Here is a 19,843-nt window from a genome sequence, read left to right as displayed (position 1 = left end):
TTAACCTAGAAATCATGTATGATATTACCAGTCATTCTGGAGAAAGTAAGTTGCTAAGAATCTTTTTCCTAATGTTTTGGATTGAAAAGTATTACTGGAATACAGGAAGAGATTTGCCTCTGAAAAGCAAATTAAGCACTGAAAGCCACTTAGAAATATATACAGGATGTAATATACAATATAGCTCTTATACAAACATCAAATATGGACAATCTTGCTCTTAAACACTAAATACTATAAATTCCATGAAATGTGGATCATGAGTAACAAGAGCCTTATTTTTTATGGCTTTCATTGTTTAACCTAGCACTAGAATTTCTGCTATCTTATTGACAATCCTCGGTTTTCCAATGAATTAAACTGAAACTACTAAGTTTCAGTAAAGAAGGCCAAAATAAACCGTTAAATAGAAAAGTCAAAGATTTACAAATTATGAATTAAAAGAGTTATTGTTTAAAGTACAGCTTATTAAAAAACACAAAATAAATAAGTACAGTTCACTTACTGTGACACTCTGAGGTTTTACTACTGGTGGCCCAGGCAGTTCTTCTGAATCTGGATGATTCCAATGTCTGGCATTATATACAGCTTTTGTGGGTGACTAGAGAAATGAGAGAAAGATCAACTGCTTCCATCCTTTTAAAAGACTCTCAATAAACTAAAAATCATAAAGAATAATTTATATGCATAAACATGTCCTAGAAACAGCAGGATGGATACTGGGAATAGTCCCACGATAGTTCCTATTCTCATGTCTATGGCAAATATAATCTCTGTAGTACTAGGTCACAAAATCAGTAACTACGCTCTGTGCAACTATGACTAACCAAGAAAAGATGGCACTTGAAAGTAAACCTAGGCCAGACACAGTGGCTCATGCCTGTAATCCTAGTACTTTGGGAGGCCAAGGCGGGTCACTTGAGGTCAGGAGTTTGAGACGAGCCTGGCCAACATAGTGAAACCCCGTCTCTACTAAAAATTAAAAAAATTAGCTGGGCATGGTGGCAGGCGTCTGTAATCCCAGCTACTTGGGAGGCTGGGGCAGGAGAATCACCTGAACCCGGAGGCAGAGGTTGCAGTGAGCTGAGACTGAGTCACTGCACTCCAGCCTGGGTGACAGAGTGAGATTCCGTCTCAAAAAAAAAAATAGTAAGCCTCTTTCTAGGCTTACTGACTAAGTAATCAACACATTTAACTCAACATGGGCTGGGCATGCTGGCTCATGCCTGTAATTCCAACACTTTGGGAGAGTGAGGCAGGAGGATCACTTTGAGCCCAGGAGTTCAAGACCAACCTGGGTGACAAAGCAAGACCCCATCTCAAAAAAATTTAAAAAATAGTAATGATGATAATAATAATAGTTCAACGTGTTCTGTAGTAAAACGTTATTCTTCCTACTACCAATTCATGCCTCACAACATTCCAACAATGGGAATCCAGCAGTTTATGACAGATAATGCACTCATTTAAAGCAAACCACTGCAGTCAGATGTGTGCCACCACTCAAGAGTTCTCAAATTTTATCAAGGTAAATACAATACATATACCACATATTCCAAGATACAGTGGGATCCAAGAAAGTACCATGTAAAAACATACATGATTTCTGCAGCAAAATGTCACACTAAGCAGGACAAGGATGTAAAGTCCCTCACATCAATTCAGGTTATTGTGCTGCCCCATCAATTTACTTAAACTTATAGAGGGGGATTTTCAGTTTTAACACAGAATTTCAGAACTGAGAATAAATGACAGTAAACCTACAAAATCAAATCAAGTAAAAGAACAAAACCCTCACTTTCAAGAGAAAACTGCATAATTACAACGACTGACAAGATAGAAAGGTCACATCTCATTCTATCCTCTACAAATGTGATGCTAAATTATGTTTTGAACTTCAAAGAAATGGTTTGGTCAAATTAGAGATTTTCTCTTATGCAACTAATCTTATTTTCAGTACAACACAAAAATAAGAAGACAAGTGGAAAACCGTACTTCAAGACCGTCAAAAAATCTACATTAAAAAACTTATCTCCCCTTCCTAGCTGCAATGAAGCAACATAATTAGCATTAAGCATTAGTGTGAACTAATGGTTAGCTTTTTACATATTATCTTTAACAAAGTAGAAAAACTCTTATTTGTATTGTGTATACAAACCCATCATTCTTATATGCCAGGTTTCCATAACATGATGCAGCATTAGCAATCTGAAACAATTTATGCACTCATGCAATGACTTGATCTGGCTTCCTGAGACACAACACATAAAGTGGACTGAACATAAATTTTAAAACCTACCTCTCTATTCCTTCCATTCTTTTCAAAGACCAACTATATAACTTGTGTGCTAGTTATGGATCCCTGATTTGAACTACCTTTAGTACCTCAAGCATACTCAGAGTCCAGGCTTTGGTAACAACAGCCTTTTGGCAAGAACGAGTGCCTCAAAGCTCACGCATTTTACTTCTTTTTAAAAAGCACTGACTGGGATAGGCAGAGTGGCTCGTGCTGGTAATTGCAGCATCCCTCTAGGCTGAGGCAGGAAAATCACTTGAAGCCAGGAGTTCAAGACCAGCCTGGGCAAGAAAGCAAGACCCTGTTCTTTACAAAAAATAAAATTAAAGAAATTAAAGAAACAAAAAGAGAAATTATTTTTTAAAAAGCATTGACTACAGGTAATAATCTAGTTACCTAGTTCCACAGCCAACAAAATACTAGGGCGGCTCAAAGTTCTAAATTAAAACACTGTAAGAGTGCCTGAAAGAATAGGTGCTGCTGGCTGTGGTGGCTCACACCTATAATCCCAGCACTTTGGGAGGCCGAGGCGGGTGGATCACCTGAGGTCAGGAGTTTGAGACCAGTCTGGCCAACAGGATGAAACCCCGTCTCTACTAAAAATACAAAAAACAGCCGGGCATGGTGGTGAGCACCTGTAGTCCCAGCTACTCAGGAGGCTGAGGCGGGAAAATCGGTTGACCCCGGAAGGCAGAGGTTGCAGCGAGCCAAGATTGCGCCACTGCACTCCAGCCTAGGCGACAAAGTGAGACTCTGTCTTTAAAAAAAAAAAAGAAAAAAGTGCTTTGTAAGTATTAAATATTATTAATAATTGTTATGTGATGATGTGCTGCTCAGTTTAAGTCTAACACATTCATAAGAAAATAGAAATATATAGCCTAACTACCTAATAAATATGATAAACAAATGGAATAACTGATGTGTCCATTCATCTCAAAAGTCCTTGAAGCATGACAGCATAGAGAATAACTGAATATTTATATTAAAAGGTCATATTAAAGGAACTATTGGTTATGCTGCTGAACAAGGCAATTCAGTAACACTATTAGTTTTAAAGCTTTTGATGTTTTACCATTTTAATACTAATAAGCAATCTAAAGGAAGTAGTCCCATCAGAACTTTTTCTTGACTTTTATTTCAAAGTCTTACAAGATTAATATAGGGTTTATTACGGGAGGAGGGATATTGAAGACACATCTTACTAACTAAAAATTAAAATAAGTAATATCTGTGTATGGCTAACATACACGCACAGCAGAGAGGGGAAGAAACAGGGAAAGACAGAAAAGGAACACTGACTGAGCTCTTTACATCATTCCAAAACAGTATAATAATTCCACATGCTCCCAAGTGAATTGTGTATGTAAAGCACACAACAGTGGTATGTCACATGCTAATTTCACTTAATGAAAGTGATTGTGTGTGTACAAAATATGTAAAAATATCATATAGCAATAAACTTTCCATGGAAAATCAAAAGTCACCCTTACCATTTAGCAGCCTAGTTAACAGAGTCATTCTGATTGCATCACCAGGATTGTCTTTAATCTTCTTAATTTTATTCTTGTTTGAAAAGCAGATAAAGGGCCAGGCGCAGTGGCTCATGTCTGTAATCTCAGCATTTTGGGAGGCCAAGGCAGGTGGATCACCTGAGGTCAGTAGTTCGAGACCAGCCTGACCAACATGGTGAAGCCCCATCTCTACTAAATACAAAAAATTAGCCGGGTGTGGTGGCAGGCACTGTAGTCCCAGCTACTTGGGAGGCTGAGGCAGGAGAATCGCTTGAACCCAGAAGGTGGAGGCTGCAGTGAGTCAGGATCGCTCCATTACACTCCAGCCTGGGCAACAAAAAAGCAGATACAGGCCGGGCATAGTGGCTCACGCCTGTAATCCTAGCACTTTGGGAGGCCGAGGCAGACAGATCAGGAGTTTGAGGTCAGGAGTTTGAAACCAGCCAGGCCAACATGGTAAAACCCCGTCTCTACTAAAAATATTTTTTAAATTAGCCAGGTGTGGTGGTAGGTGCCTGTAATCCCCACTACTCAGGAGGCTAAGGAAGGAGAATTGCTTGAACCTGGGAGGCAGAGGTTGCTGTGAACTGAGATTGTGCCATTGAACTCCATGCTGAGCAACAAGAGTGAAACTCTGTCTCAAAAAAAAGAAAAGAAAAGAAAGCAAAGCAAAGTAGATACAGCATATAAACCCAATTCCTAAACTTTTTTCTGTGTTAAAAAATATACATATTGTGGCTAGGCATGGTGGCTCTCGCCTATAATCCCAGCAAGTTGGGAGGCCAAGGGAGACAGATGTCTTAAGCCCAGGAGTTTGAGACAGCCTGTGCAACACGATGAAACTCGGTCTCTACAAAAAAATACAAAAATTAGCCGGGCATGATGGCACATGCCTGTGGTCCCAGCTACTAAAGAGGTTGAGGTGGGAGGATCACCTCCTGAGTCCAGGAAGTGGAGGCTGCAGTGAGCCAAGATCACACCACTGTACTCCAGCCTGGGTGACAGAGCGAGATCCTGTATTCAAAAAAAAAAAAAAAGGGTGGATTCTGTTTGCTAGGTAAATTAATGAGAAAAATACTTAGAACAAAATAAGCAAAAAGTTCATAATAATAATCTAACATTCTAAATATTCAGATCCATTTTAGCATATTTCAATACTAGTAGTAATCTTAAATATATTATTCTTTTATATTCAGTGCTCCAAGGGCATAAGAAAGAAAAACCTCAAATGTGACATTCCATTAAAGCTAAGGAAAAAATATTCCAGTGACAAACTGATGGGGCATTTCTCCATGAGAGATAATATAGCTTCTATAAAAACAATGGACAAAAATGGGTTTTTACAGTAACACCACAAAGGTTGCTGTTAACCGATTGGATTACTGAATCACAACTATAAATCAGAGGAAAAGGCCACGTATGGTGGCTCGTGTCTGTAATCCCAGCACTTTGGGAGGCTGAGGTGGGCAGATCACTTGAGGTCCGGAGACCAGCCTGCCCAACATAGTGAAACTCCATCTCTACTAAAAATACAAAAAAATTAGCTGGGTGTGGTGGCACTCGTCTGTAATCCCAGCTACTCCAGGAGGCTAAGGAAGGAGAATCACTTGAGCCTTGGGAGATGAAGGTTGCAGTGAGCCAAGACTGTACCACTGCACTCCAGTCTGGATGACAGAGTTACACTCCATTTCAAAAAAAAAGTGACAACATTATGTTATCCCCCACTCACTGGGCTGTGTCATAAAAGGAGGAAAAAAAGGAATGGGTTTGGTTTGGTTTTGTTTTTGAGACAAAGTTTCGCTCTTGTTGCCCAGGGTGGAGTGCAATGGTGCAACCTCGGCTCACTGTAACCTCAGCTCACTGCGACCTCTGCCTCGAGGGTTCAAGTGATTCTCCCGCCTCAGCCTCCCGAGTAGCTGGGATTACAAACGCCCGCCACCACACCTGGCTAATTTTTGTATTTTTAGTAGAGACGGGGTTTTGCCATGTTGGCCAGGCTGGTCTGGAACTCCTGATCTCAGGTGATCCACCCGCCTCGGTCTCCCAAGTGCTGGGATTACTGGCGTGAACCACCACGCCTGGCCAAAAAAAGGAATGTTTTTAAGCCATAAATACTTTATAAACAACAAGAGCAAATTTATTTATACATTTCAAAAACTATGTGCTATATGAAGACAAAAATAGTAAGCTGATCAGAATTCACCCAGACTTACCCACCCAAGGATATCACCAGTAATTTAATCAATCAGCATGAAGTAGAACTAAATGAACTCTGAAGAAGTACTGCAATGCATAACTGTGTGTGTATGTATGCACAGTACTTTACTGGCAATTCAAAAGGGGGAAGTAGAAAAAACAATTTGGATCTGGATTGTCAAAAATTTCTTTAAAGGATTTGTATAAAAGACAATTGGAATCAGAAGCAGGAAGAAGAAAAGTCTTACAAAGAATCTTTCAGCTCTTTACAACTTCCTTTTAAGCATAATAATACACAAAAAACATAACACACGTTAAATATTCAGAGTATTGAATTATTTGAAGGAAGACTACAGAAACTCCTAAATTAAAACCAACAGTGTCTGTACTATCAAGAACTAGAAATTGTAATATTCAATATGAAACACTGTGCAGAAATCTAATCCACAGCTAATAGGGAGAAATAAAACTGCAAAGTCTTTCTTCTTTGCCTGAATCAATTGCGTACTACAGGTAGTAATGACTTTTAAAAAGACAGCTGCCATTTTTATGAAGAAATTGTCAATTCCGGTCTTCATGAAGAATGATGCACACCACTACTGTGAGTATAACTTCAAAGCTTAATTGGTAGCCACGGTTTTATTAAAAGTAGGTAACTGTCACTTCAGAATATCACCAGGAAATAGCATAACTTGGTTGTAAGTTCTAAAAAGTTCGTGCAAAAAAACATAAAATGCAGTAGTTGGCATTTTGTGAGAACATAACTTAGCCTATAATTCAACAATTAAAAACCAAGACACTAGTATGAGAGCCATGACCACAATCAGCTAAAATAACAGTTCTCACAACTAAAAATACCATTAAATATTGTTGACAAGTTGTATTAGAAAGATGATTATCAAATTTAGAAATAAAAAAACAGAAGCTGTAAATATCTTGAGACACCACCACCTGTGATTCGAGAATATCCATTCTCCCCTTCATTTTCCTTTAAGAACATTTAGCTGGACACATGCTCACACAGATTTCTCAATATCTTGATGCTTGCATGGGCATGTGACTAAGCTCATGTCAATGAAGTGTGAAGAGAAGTGAGGTACACCTTCTGGGGTTGTGGCTTCTAGGGATGGTTCACTGCCCTCCCTTCTAGCTCCTTTATCTTAATCAACAGTCTAGAAAAGGTAGAACACCACCACACAAGGGAAACCTGAGTCCCCTACACTGCAGCAATTTGAAAATTGTCCAGAGATAAACAACCAGAGACTGGTAAGCCAGAGAAAAATAAGCTATCTATTAAAAACTAATTTGTGATTTCTTTTACAACATCTGAACCAAATCCAAAGCGCCACCTTTGAACAACAGTAAATTGAGATTAGAAACAAATAATAACAGGACATGCTGAAAATATAAAATTTTGCCAATACTGGATGTGGGTAAACTATGCACATACAACATTAAAAAGAAACAATGTAAAAGATATAAACAGTCAACATGTAAGGAGGAAGACAGAAACTAAAGAAAAAAAATCTAAAACCAACTTTTTAGAATTATAAAAATATATACTGAGGAAGATCTATATGAACTGATATAGAGTGATTTCCAAGAAATATTACTAAATTTTAAAGGAGAGACAGTGCAAAACAGAACATATAGATGCTACTTTTTATGTAAGAAAAAAAAATTTTTTTTTGAGATGGAGTTTTGCTCTTGTTGCCCAGGCTGGAGTACAATGGCGCGATCTTGGCTCGCTGCAAACTCCACCTCCCGGATTCATGCGATTCTCCTGCCTCAGCCTCCCGAGTAGCTGGGATTACAGGCAAGTACTACCACGCCCAGCTAATTTTGTATTTTTAGTAGAGACGGAGTTTCTCCATGTTGGTCAGGCTGGTCTCGATTTGGCCTCCCAAAGTGCTGGGATTACAGACATGAGGCACTGTGCCCGGCTGAAAAATTTTAGTCTGTTTATTTTTATATAAAAAAGAAACACAGAAAAAAAAAAGCAGAAAACAATAAAACTGGTTCCCTACAAGGGTGGGTGACAGACTGGAACAGATCTCAGACGAAGTGACCTCATTAAACTTACCTTTTTATATAGTTTTGACTTTTATAATGCTGTACATATTTGGAAAAAAAAAAAAAGGTAAGAATGGAAACACAAAACCCCAACACTTAAAGCAAACCAGAACAAAGAAATCTACTCATATTTCACATGGACAGCAAATACTGTGAAGAGAAGCCAGACAAACAACCCAAAGCACTGACCAATCAAAGAGGCAGGCAGGCAGAAATAATCCCAAGTAATTTGTGAACACATTATTTGACTTTATACCCTCAATCTTTGGCAGGATGGAGGAGGGTAAGTACAGAATTGCCAAACAATTCCTGAAAATTTTTGTAAATTTACTTATTGTAGTGTAATGGGCAAAGCAATTCCGTACCTATTTAGATATATTACAGGTTGAGTAAAGGTGTTGCTGTTGTTCACTGTGAAAAAGACATAAGGCCAGAAAGAACCCTGGGCTCTCACTGTGAAAAAGACAGAAGACAAGAAATAATCCTGTGAGGATGCGCTGATACTGAAGGTATCAGTGTGAATTCATAATTTCTAGATAACTTATGTGCATAGGCATGAATCCACATATACATGTGAAGGTATATTTGTATGTGAATGTATGTGAATATATATGCATATATGTAATATATGTATATGTGCATGTTTCCTATGCCTGTTTGCTAAAAGGGCCAAGTAGCAAAGGACACACCTAGGGCCCATTATCATAATCTCTAATACCATTCTCCACTAAAGAGAATCATTACTCCTCAGAGAATGGACTTGATCCCAAGGCTACAGCTGACCAGGTATAAGATGAACCTGGAACACTGTATTACACCAGGAAGAAAGAAGTTTTCATAGAATGATGGGGACATGGCAGAGGAACCAAACAGCCAGCTTGATGAGGCTCTACTAGCCAAATTAGGACAAATTTAGGCCCCGAATAATTAAGTACAGTAACAGATTATAAACCATTGGGGAAAAAGTAGGGATTCACTAAAGTCAAATTCATAGGAATGAAGAGTAGAAAGGTGGCTGCCAGGGGCTGGCAGGTAGGGGAAATGGGATTTTGGTCAAAGGGTAGAAACTTCCCATTATAAAATGATTAGGTTCTGGAGATCTGACTTATAGCATGGTAACTACAGTTAATAATAATGTACTTTACAGAGTCATGTACCACATAACAAGGTTTCGGTCAATTACAAACTGCATATATAACGGTCCCATAAAATTTTAATGGAGCTGAAAAATTCCTAATGCTTAGTGACATCTTAGCACAAAGCATTAGGTGAGTATTTGTGGTGATGCTTTCATCAACAAACCTACTGCACTGCCAGTCCTATAAGAGTATGGCACATACAGGCCAGGTGTGGTGGCTCACACCTGTAATCCTAGCACTTTGGGAGGCCAAGGTGGGTGGATCACCTGAGGTTGGGAGTTCGACACCAGCCTGACCAACATGGAAAAACCCCGCCTCTACTAAAAATACAAAATTGGCCAGGCGTGGAGGTGCATGCCTGTAATCCCAGCTACTCAGGAGGCTGAGGCAGGAGAATCGCTTGAACCTGGGAGGCAGAGGTTGTGGTGAGCCAAGATCACACCATTGCACTCCAGCCCGGGCAATAAGGGCAAAAACTCCCATCTCATTTAAAAAAAAAAGTATAGCACATACAATTAGATACAGTAACACCTGACAATGAATGACTATCAACAATAACATAGGTACTGGTTTATGTATTTACTATACTTTTAACCATTTTAGAGTATTATCCATCTACTTGTAAAACAAAAAAAAGTTCACGGTAAAACCGCTTCAGACAGCTCCTTCAAGAGTTATTCCAGAAGGCTGGCATCATAGGAGATGACAGCTCCACGTATGTTAGTGCCCCTTGAAGAACTTCCAGTGGGACAAGATGTGGAGGTGGAAGACTGTTAGAATCATGACCTTCACTCTGGATAGGCCTAGGCTAGTGTATCTTAGTTTTAAACAAAAAATGTTTTTTTGGTGGGTTTTTTTTTTTTTTTTTTTGAGGCAGTCTCGCTCTGTTGTCCAGGCTGGAGTACAATGGCGTGATCCTGGCTCCTGCCACCATGCTTGGCTAATTGTATTTTTAGTAGAGATGGGGATTCACCATGTTGGCCAGACTGGCCTCAAACTCCTGACCTTAGGTGACCCACCTGCCTCAACCTCCCCCAAGTGCTGTGATTAGAGGCGTGAGCCACCGCACCCAGGCAACAAAAAAACTTTTACAGCAAAATTAAAAATAATTTTAAAAATAGAAAAAAGTTTACGGAATAAAGATATAAAGAATGAAAATATTTTTGTACAGTAGTACAGTGTGTTTGTTTTAAGCTAAGTGTTACTAACAATAGCCAGAAAGTTTTAAACAAATTAAAACGTTTATAATGTTAAAAAGTTACAGTAAGCTGGCTGGCCACAGTGGCTCACATCTGTAATCCCAGCACTTTGGAAGGCCAAGTGGGTAGGATCGCTTGAGCCCAGGAGTTCAAGACCAGCCTGGACAACATGACGAAACCCCACCTCTACAAAAAATACAAAATCAGCAGGGTGTGGTGGTGTCCACCTGTAGTCCCAGCTACTAGGGAGGCTGAGGTGGGGGGGTCAATTGAGCCCAGTAGGTAAAGGCTGCAATGAACAGCATTCACACCACTGCACTCCAACCTAGGTGATAGGAGATTGTCTCAAAACAAAAAGCAAAAAGAACAAAACAAGCCATTACAGTAAACTAAGGTTAATTTATCACTGAAGAAACTATTATCTTATAACTTTAGTGCAGCATACATGTACAGTGTTTAAAAGGCTACACTAGTGTCCTAAGCTTTCACATTTACTCACTGACTCCCCAAAGAAACTTGCAATCCTGCAAGCTCCATTCATGGTTAAGTGTCCTATATAGGTGTGCCATTTTTATATGTATTTTCACTATACATTTTCTATGTTTAGATACACAAATACTTACCACTATATTACAATTGCCTACAATAGTCAGTACAGCAACATGTCAGGAGCAACAGGCTACACCATAAAGCCTAGGTGTGTGGTAAGCTCTCCCATCTAGCTTTGTCTAAGTACATTCTGTTTGCACAATGAAATCGCCTAATGACGCATTTCTCAGAACGTATCCCTGTCATTAAGTAATGCGTGACTGTAGTACAAAATGGAAAAACAAATGAAATTCCAAACTATAAACACCCTAACACACACACAGGCATACGCGTGCGCGCGCGCTCGCTCTCTCTCTCTCTCCCCACCCCCCATCTCCCCCCTACCCACCCTCCTAACCCCTACCTCAATCCTTCCCATCTTTAACTATCAAATGGATGTCAGTGCTTTCCAGCTCTTGATAACCCCTGGCCACATTTTCTCATTTCAAGCCTCATTTCCTGGGAAATAATAGTAAAATACTTTGAACTTTCAAACTTTAAAGGCACCTATACTAAAGAAAATACGATTAGGCAGGGCGTGGTACCTCACACCTATAATCCCATTACTTTGGGAGGCCGAGGGAGGCAGGTCACTTGAGATCAGGAGTTCAAGACCAACACGGTAAAACCCCGTCTCTACTAAAAATACAAAAATTAGCCCTAGGACGTGGTGGCATCCGCCTGTAGTCCCAGCAACTCAAGAGGCTGAGGCAGTTGCATCACCTGAACCCAAGAAGCAGTAAGCCAAGATTGCACCACTGCACTCCAGCCTAGGCAGCAGAGCAAGACTCTGCATCCAAAGAAGAAAAAAAAAAAAAAGATTAACTGTACTTTCATTCCTTATTAAAATCCTTCCAGAATAAAGTATTAAAGGAAAAAAAGCACAAGAATTGGATCACAGAGAGAAAATAATTTACATTTTCCTAAGCCTTTTTAACTTTTGCCTTTTTTTTTTTTTTTTTTTTTTGAGACGGAGTCTCGCTCTGCCACCCAGGCTAGAGTGCAGTGGCGCAATCTCGGCTCACTGCCAGCTCCACCTCCCGGGTTCACGCCATTCTTCTGCCTCAGCCTCCCAAGTAGCTGGGACTACAGGCGCCCACCACCATGCCCGGCTAATTTTTTGTACTTTTTTTTAGTACAGATGGAGTTTCACCATGTTAGCCAGGATGGTCTCGATCTCCTGACCTCATGATCCGCCAACCTTGGCCTCCCAAAGTGCTGGGATTAAAGGCGTGAGCCACTGCACCCAGCCTACTTACATAGATCAAAGATTTTAATTATCTGGTTTATTATTTAAGTTAAATATTACCTATATAAAAGGAAGAAATAATGCTTCTGGTTTGGAACAAACACACTAAGGAAATACTAAGACTGCTCAAAATTCCAGCAGGAAAAAACAATTCTGCCTTTTTAAGATACTCTTCTTATTCCTTTTTGTATCCCTAGCACAGTGAAAGTCATGTAGTAAACACTAAATAAAAACAATGATTAAAAAAAAGGCACCTAAAACCGACTCCCTCTCTTCCATACCCAGGCCCAGCCAGAACCTGCTCAGCTTCAACAACTCTTTGGATCACCCACCCCAGAGCTGTAATGAATGGCAGCTGCTATTAACTTCCACACTTTTGCCAGTTTCCCTCATCACCAATCCAATTGCTACAGTCACTCTTTTTTTCAGGCTTCATATCAATTAATACAGGTTTCTAGTACTTGAGAATATAGTGGATCTCACAATACCACATGATGACTGGATCTCAAGATGGTCAGTGAGTTCCTATACATAGAACAAAGGTAACACTGGGTAAAACTGTTCTGACAGAAAAATATGCTATTTCATGAGAGTGGGTTCTAACTGCTAAAGGAAGCTACTGTGTGGAAGGAACATTTGTTCTTGGGTGAGATGTGGGAGTACTTGTCCTTTAAAGTCTCTTCAATTGTAAGATTTTGCTACTTAAGTTGACAACCTGTATAAACTCATTTTATGAAACAAAAAATGAAGTTTATCAAAGTATACAGCTATATCCAACTTTAAAACTGCAGGTTTATGTAATTGTAACATTCTAAAACAACTAAATATGTAACCATGATTTATACTGATAAATTTTAATTGCCCAGAAGCCCACTATCCAGTGTCATATTGAAGGACAGATGGGAAGAAAAAATTAAGTCCAGAATGTTCCTTAAAGAGTTAGACAAAAGATAGTGCCAGAAGGGCCTAGCTTTAAACCACAGGGGAATGATGAAAGTAAAGGTACAGGCTGGGCATGATGGCTTATGTCTGTAATCCCAACACTTTGGGAGGCCCAGACCAGCAGATGGCTAGACTCAGAAGCCCGAGACTAGCCTGGGAAAAATGGTGAAATCCCATCTCTACAAAAAATATAAAAAAGTTAGCTGGACACAGTGGCGTGCACCTGTAGTCCCAGCTACCTAAGAGGCTGAAGCAGGAGGATCACTTGAGCCCAGGAAGTCAAGGCTACAGTGAGACATGATGACACCATTGCACTCCAGCCTGAGCAACAGGAGTGAAACCCTGTCTCAATAACAACAAAAAAGAACGTAAAGGTATTAAATATTTGAGAACTGAAACTGAGATTGACGTTATGGTTAGTTTCATCAATGACCCAGCAACAGTCTTCACTGCACAACAAGATGGCCAACATCCCAAGTAAAACACAACCAACCCCACAAGCACTGAAAACCTGTATAGTCAGGCTGACTATACAGACAATGAATGCTTACAAGCAGGGATGACACGCAGCAGCTAAATGAAAAGGTAGAAATCAAACCACAAGCAGGGCAAGCAGAAGAAATAATCTAAGTATATCAGCACACATATGACAGCTACAAATAATGGCATGTAGGGAAGCTACAGCCAGAAATCAGAAACTGGATGACATTTCATGAACGAAAGCACCAAGAACTGCTCAATGATCAAAACCTTACCTAGAAACAATAGGTACTTAAATCCATGTATGTTTCAACCCAATCTATCAAATCCTATCTTTCCTTTTCTCACCAGCAAGTGACAACTTTTCTGAATCATTGTCTCAACTATGTTTTTACTACAAGTTTTCTTCTTCACCCTCCTCATCTTCTGAGGCATGTATTCCTACAGTCAGCCCTCAATCTTGATATTAACAACTCCTCTATATTCCTGGGAGACGTTAAAGAAAATTCTCACAGACAAGTATGCTTAAGAGTTAATGCTTTCTAACACAGGGTAGAGGGGTAGGTAAAGGGAAGGGGGACCTCTTGGCCAGACTATGTCAGCAGAACTAAGGTGAGGAAGATGGCCGGCATAGTCAAGAAACTGGTTACATACATGAGGATTGTGAAAATAAGAACACATATGGAGGATAATGGAAACCAGATTTCTCTCGGTGAAGGGAATTAAAATATGGAAAATGAGAAGTCTAGAATAAAACGTGGTATCAGAAATATTAGTATGAATTCATGGTTCTGAACATACACAGAATGACCATGAAATAGGCATGTGTCTGTATATGAAAGAGTATATGCATATTTTTACATGTTTCCTAGCTGTCTACTCAAAGAGACCCTAGCAGCAATGACACTTCAGAAGAAATAATCATACCTAGTGAACAAATATTTATTTCTAAATACCATTCTCCATGAACTGCAAACAGGAATCCTTGAAGAAATGGCTGACTCCAGGACTGGGAAAGTATAGGATGAGCCTGGAACATCTTAGAATGTCAGTAAGGTGCTTGCTTCAGCAGCACATATACAAAAACTGGAACGATATCAAGAAGATTAGCAAGACCCCTGCACAAGGATGACACACAAATTCATGAAGCGTTAAAATTAAAGAAAACAGAATGTCAGTAAGTAAGGAAATGCAAAATAGTGGGACACATCAAAGTCAGCTTGAAGGAACATTCACCAACCAAATCTAAGAAGATCAAACTAATGACAGAAGTATGATTTAAATAAATACAGTAAAAAATGACTGAATAAAGTAGAAATCCACGTTCATACTGTAATAATTGAATGAATACATACAAAAATACATGCATACATTCTAACCTACATGGAGGGGAAGAAAATATCTACCTTACACTAGAAGGCCAAATACTAATAACTGTAGAACAAATACTATAATTAGGAAATCACATTTGGCAACCAATGTTGTAAAAACTGACTCAGGCAAGAATCAATGCTAAAACTAGTGGGTGAAAGTCTAATGAGGAAAGGTGACGAACCTGATAAATACCATCTTAACCAAGTGATCAGTTAACATCAATAGTAATGGTACAAACTGACATTAAGTACTACCTGATGTGATGCAGCAAGAAAATGGCATCTCCTCTGTATTGCCATCAAAACTATCTAACCTGAGTCTAATCATGAGAAGGCATCAAACACAAACTGAGGGACATTCGACAAAATAACTGGCCTTAACTCCCCCAAAGATGTAAAAACCATGAAAAGACCAGGAAACACAGATCCCATGGCCGACTGAAGGAGAGTAGAGACTTGTGACAACTACATTTAACATGTGATTCTAAGCCGGGCGCGGTGGCTCAAGCCTGTAATCCCAGCACTTTGGGAGGCTGAGACGGGCGGATCACAAGGTCAGGAGATCGAGACCATCCTGGCGAACACGGTGAAACCCCGTCTCTACTAAAAAATACAAAAAGCTAGCCGGGCGAGGTGGCGGGCGCCTGTAGTCCCAGCTACTCGGGAGGCTGAGGCAGGAGAATGGCGTGAACCCGGGAGGCGGAGCTTGCAGTGAGCTGAGATCCGGCCACTGCACTCCAGCCCGGGTGACAGAGCAAGACTCCGTCTCAAAAAAAAAAAAAAAAAAAAACATGTGATTCTGGATTAGATCATGGGTTCTTTGTTGAGGAGACATGGGGATGTGGTTTAGTTGTTCTGCTGTAAAGAACATTACTGGGACAATTGCTGAAATTTGAATGGGATCTGTGGATTAGACAATGGATTACATCAATGTTAACTCTGGTTTTGATGGGTATTCTGTGGCAGTACAGTAAAGTGCTTTTGTTTTTAGAAAGTACAAACTAGGTATTTAGGAGTAAGTGGCATCACATCTGAAATTACTATCAAGTCACAAACACATACATATACATCAATGGGAGGATGCATTTCACTCCCCAGGAAACATCTGGCAATGTCTAAAGACATTTTGGGTTTAACAACTAGGCAAGAGGGGGATGCTACTGACAACGAGTGGATAGAGGCCAGGGATGTTGCTGAATATCCTCCAATGTACAGGGCCAGCCTCCAAACCAGGAATTATTCAGTACAAAATATCAATAGTGCTTAGGCTGAAAAAGTGTGATAGAGCAGGAGGAAAACTCTTGCCACTACAAGTCATAGACTACCTCTTTACCACCTGGAAATGGGGCCACTGGTATTCTTAAATCTAATCAGATTAGAGAGCCAGAAAATCCAGATATTCCCACTGGCCTACCAACTACACAAGGGTGCTTCTATTATAACAGAGAATGGGCCAGGCACATTGGCTTATGCCTGTAATTCCAGCACTTTAGGAGGCCAAAGAGAGCAATCACTTGAGCCCAGGAGTTCAAGACCAGCCTGGGCAACATGAGACCCCATCTGTACAAAAAATACAGAAATTAGCAAATGTGGTGTCATATGCCTGTAGTCACAGCTACAGGCACTAGCTACCCTCCAAAGGCTGAGGTTGCAATGAGCCATGATCATGCCACTGCACTCCAGCCTAGGCAACAAAGCAAGACCATGTCTCAAAAAACAACAACAACAAAAAGAAAAGAGAGACTGGAATGACTGCTGAGAACATTTCCTATACCCACCTATCTCGTCCCGTCCTTTTTTTTCTCCCGGTACACGTGAGGTAACTTATGTAAAACTTCCCTGGAGAACTGAGCTTTCCATAAATCCTAATTTCTCATACATAAAGAAATCTGTGGCATTTACTTAAGTAAGGCTCTTCTGGGAATAAAACGTCAGGGCTACATCTAAGATCTTGCTCCTGTTAAGTCATGAAATCAACTGCAGTTGGCTCCTAAAAGCTGTGTTTCTTCTAGTTTTGTTTGTAAGAAGGTTATGTGAGTTAATTCATTTATATTTATTATGTCTTTTAAATTAGAAAATAATGTTTATGATGTCCTTTCAGATTTTACCTGTAGTTCATACTTCGAAATAATCACCCAGTAGTATCTTATTCTAGCACTGTCTAAATCTGAGCAACATCTGGTGGAATCTTAAACTTCAGTAGGAAACCATGAGTTAATACATTTTCCACTCAAATATTAATTTCAGAAGGAAACAAACTAATATTCTTAATAGGGCTAATTTGAATTAATTGGCCTCTATGTTTGGGGGAAAAAAAAGCTGAAACATTGCATGAAAGATGTCATGGGATATACGTTGATCTCTTGGCCCCATTTGTTAATTGTATGACCTATTTGAACGTTGTCCTGTTCTATTGTTAGTTTTCTTCACCATTTATTGTAGTCAATTTTTAAATTTCTGTAATATGAGACCTTTCTCTATCTTTTAAATTACTGTTACCTAAAGTTAATAAATCCAGATTATATGTTCCTTACACTTGTGCAACATTAAAATGAATAAAGGCTTTGCCTTGAAAAAAAAAAAGGGGGGGCGCTACTATGTTAAGACACAGCTTGTTAAGACACAGCTTTGGTTGGGCGCGGTGGGAGGCCCACTTTGGGACTTTGGGAGGCCAAGGTGGGCCGATTGCTTGAGGTCAGCAGTTCAAGATCAGCCTGGCAAACAGGTGAAACCCCATCTCTACTAAAAAGACAAAAATTAGCCAGGCATGGTGGTGCATGTCTGTAATCCCAGCTACTTGGGAGGCAGAGGCAGGAGAATTGCTTGTACCTAGGAGGCAGAGGTTGCAGTGAGCGAGATCGTGCCACCACACTCCAGCCTGGGCGACACAGTGAGACTCCATCTCAAAAAACAAAAACAAACAAACAAAAAAAACACATACACAATTTTACTCATATTACATTTTTCAAATAAGCTCAGTCCCATAGCTCTTTTTGTTTTATAAATTAGCAATAATTTTCTTAATTTTCTGACACTATCACGTTGCATCCATTAACAGTAAATAGGTCTGCTGCTGACTCAGTTGCCATGACCTGATTTACTTTAGGCCAGATAGATTCCTTCGTAATCAGGTCAAGTACATGTACACTGCTGCCTTCTAAGCTATGTTCGTAGCAAAGAAATTACTCCAACATTAAGTTCAAAACTAAGTTAAAAAAACAGAACACAAATAGGTACAAACGACCTCAACTGAATATAGAATTAACCATAAGCAGACAAAATAAAATCATTTCAACAAATTTTAACACACTACCGTAACTGTTCATCCTAAGTAAACTATAATCTAAGGACAAAACAAATTGCAAAGAAATTAAAATTCACTCAGTATATTTATTGCTCATGTCGCTGGAATTATTTTTATATATATGTATGCTGTAGGATAAAGCAAATAAGTATACAATTCTGTGATGTTAAATTTGAAGGCCAGGCGCAGTGGCTCACGCCTATAATCCCCAGCACTTTGGGAGGCTGAGGCGGGTGGATCACCTGAGGTCGGGAGTTCGAGACCAACCTGACCAACATGGAATAACCCCATCTCTACTAAAAATACGAATAAAATTAGCCGGGCATGGTGGTGCATGCCTGTAATCCCAGCTACTCGGGAGGCTGAGGCAGGAGAAGCACTTGAACCCGGGAGGCGGAGGTTGCAGTGAACCCAGATCATGCCACCGCACTCCAGCCTGGGTGACAGAGCAAGACTCTGTCTCAAAAAAAAATAAAATAATAAATAAATTTGAAAAAAAAAAAAAAACTATCAATAACATAAACTCATGGTTCATTTTTCAACGTATCTCGTAACTCTGTCCAAACAAAGGCCCTTGATGTGATGAACACATTCAGCACTCAGATCTCGGTTTCTGAGTACTAATATCCACAAACAGAACCAAGTTTCTAGAAAAACACGTGATTCCATGACTTAACAGGGAATCTACAAGATGAGCCTGAGCCATCTTATCGTACAGAAGGCAAGGGAAGTGCTCAAAGATGACAGGTTATTTCAAAAGGATACAAGAGACAGCTTGAAATGGTTCACATTGGCCAAATCTAAAACAACTTCAACTTAAAAAAAAAAAAAAGCAAAATCAACTATAAAACATTTAGTAATTAGTATTTATTTTTATTGCATATATTTCACACACAAGATAATGCTTTAATATACACAGTGATTACTACAAGCATCCATCACTTTCCAGTTACCCTATGTGTGTGTTAAGAGCACCTACAATCTACTCTCTTAGCAAATATCCTATGTTATTAACTACAGGTCTGCTACTATACATCAGATAGCTACATTTATTCATCCTATGTAACTGCAAGTATGTACTGTCTGACCAACACTGCCCTATTTCCTCCCCCTCCTCATCCCTGGTAACCACCATTCTATTCTGTTTCTACATATTCAACTATTTTTAGTTTGACACACAAGTAAAATCATGCCATTTTTAATATTCTTTGTGTCTGAGTTACTTCACTTAGCATAACGTAACTAAAAATGTTATCCAATAAGCAGAAATTACTGAATTTATAGTGATGGAGACAGTGGGAAGGAGACGGGAAGAAGGAAGAGAGATGAAGGTTCCTCTTTACAAAATTCCAGCTATTAAATGTGTAAGAAATAATGATTAGAAAATTCATCATTCTGTAACTCGAGCAATAAATGATGTAGGCAAAGCTCAACAATGGATACAAAAATGATGAGGTAAGACAACAATGGGGAATAGGCATGCATGTGGTACC

General features: G+C 39.5%; 1 protein-coding gene and 1 non-coding gene across 7 annotated transcripts in view; one reads left to right on the top strand and one right to left on the bottom strand.

Annotated features, from left to right (window-relative positions):
* WAPL (WAPL cohesin release factor) overlaps window positions 1-19,843 on the bottom strand; it is an 88,520-nt gene that overhangs the window by 37,220 nt on the left and 31,457 nt on the right. For all 6 annotated transcript variants that reach the window (XM_015147094.3, XM_077946435.1, XM_015147095.3 and 3 more), the window contains one exon: window positions 506-601. In XM_015147094.3, the coding sequence (XP_015002580.2) occupies window positions 506-601 (96 nt within the window). The remainder of the gene's footprint in view (window positions 1-505; window positions 602-19,843) is intronic.
* On the top strand, window positions 14,730-14,836 carry LOC114670159 (U6 spliceosomal RNA). Its single transcript, XR_003719647.1, has one exon. It is a non-coding gene; the product is annotated as a U6 spliceosomal RNA (small nuclear RNA).

The sequence above is a fragment of the Macaca mulatta genome, chromosome 9 (genome assembly GCF_049350105.2).
Source record: "Macaca mulatta isolate MMU2019108-1 chromosome 9, T2T-MMU8v2.0, whole genome shotgun sequence".
Taxonomy (NCBI): Eukaryota; Metazoa; Chordata; class Mammalia; order Primates; family Cercopithecidae; genus Macaca; species Macaca mulatta.
This window is presented reverse-complemented; position numbering and strand designations above follow the sequence as displayed.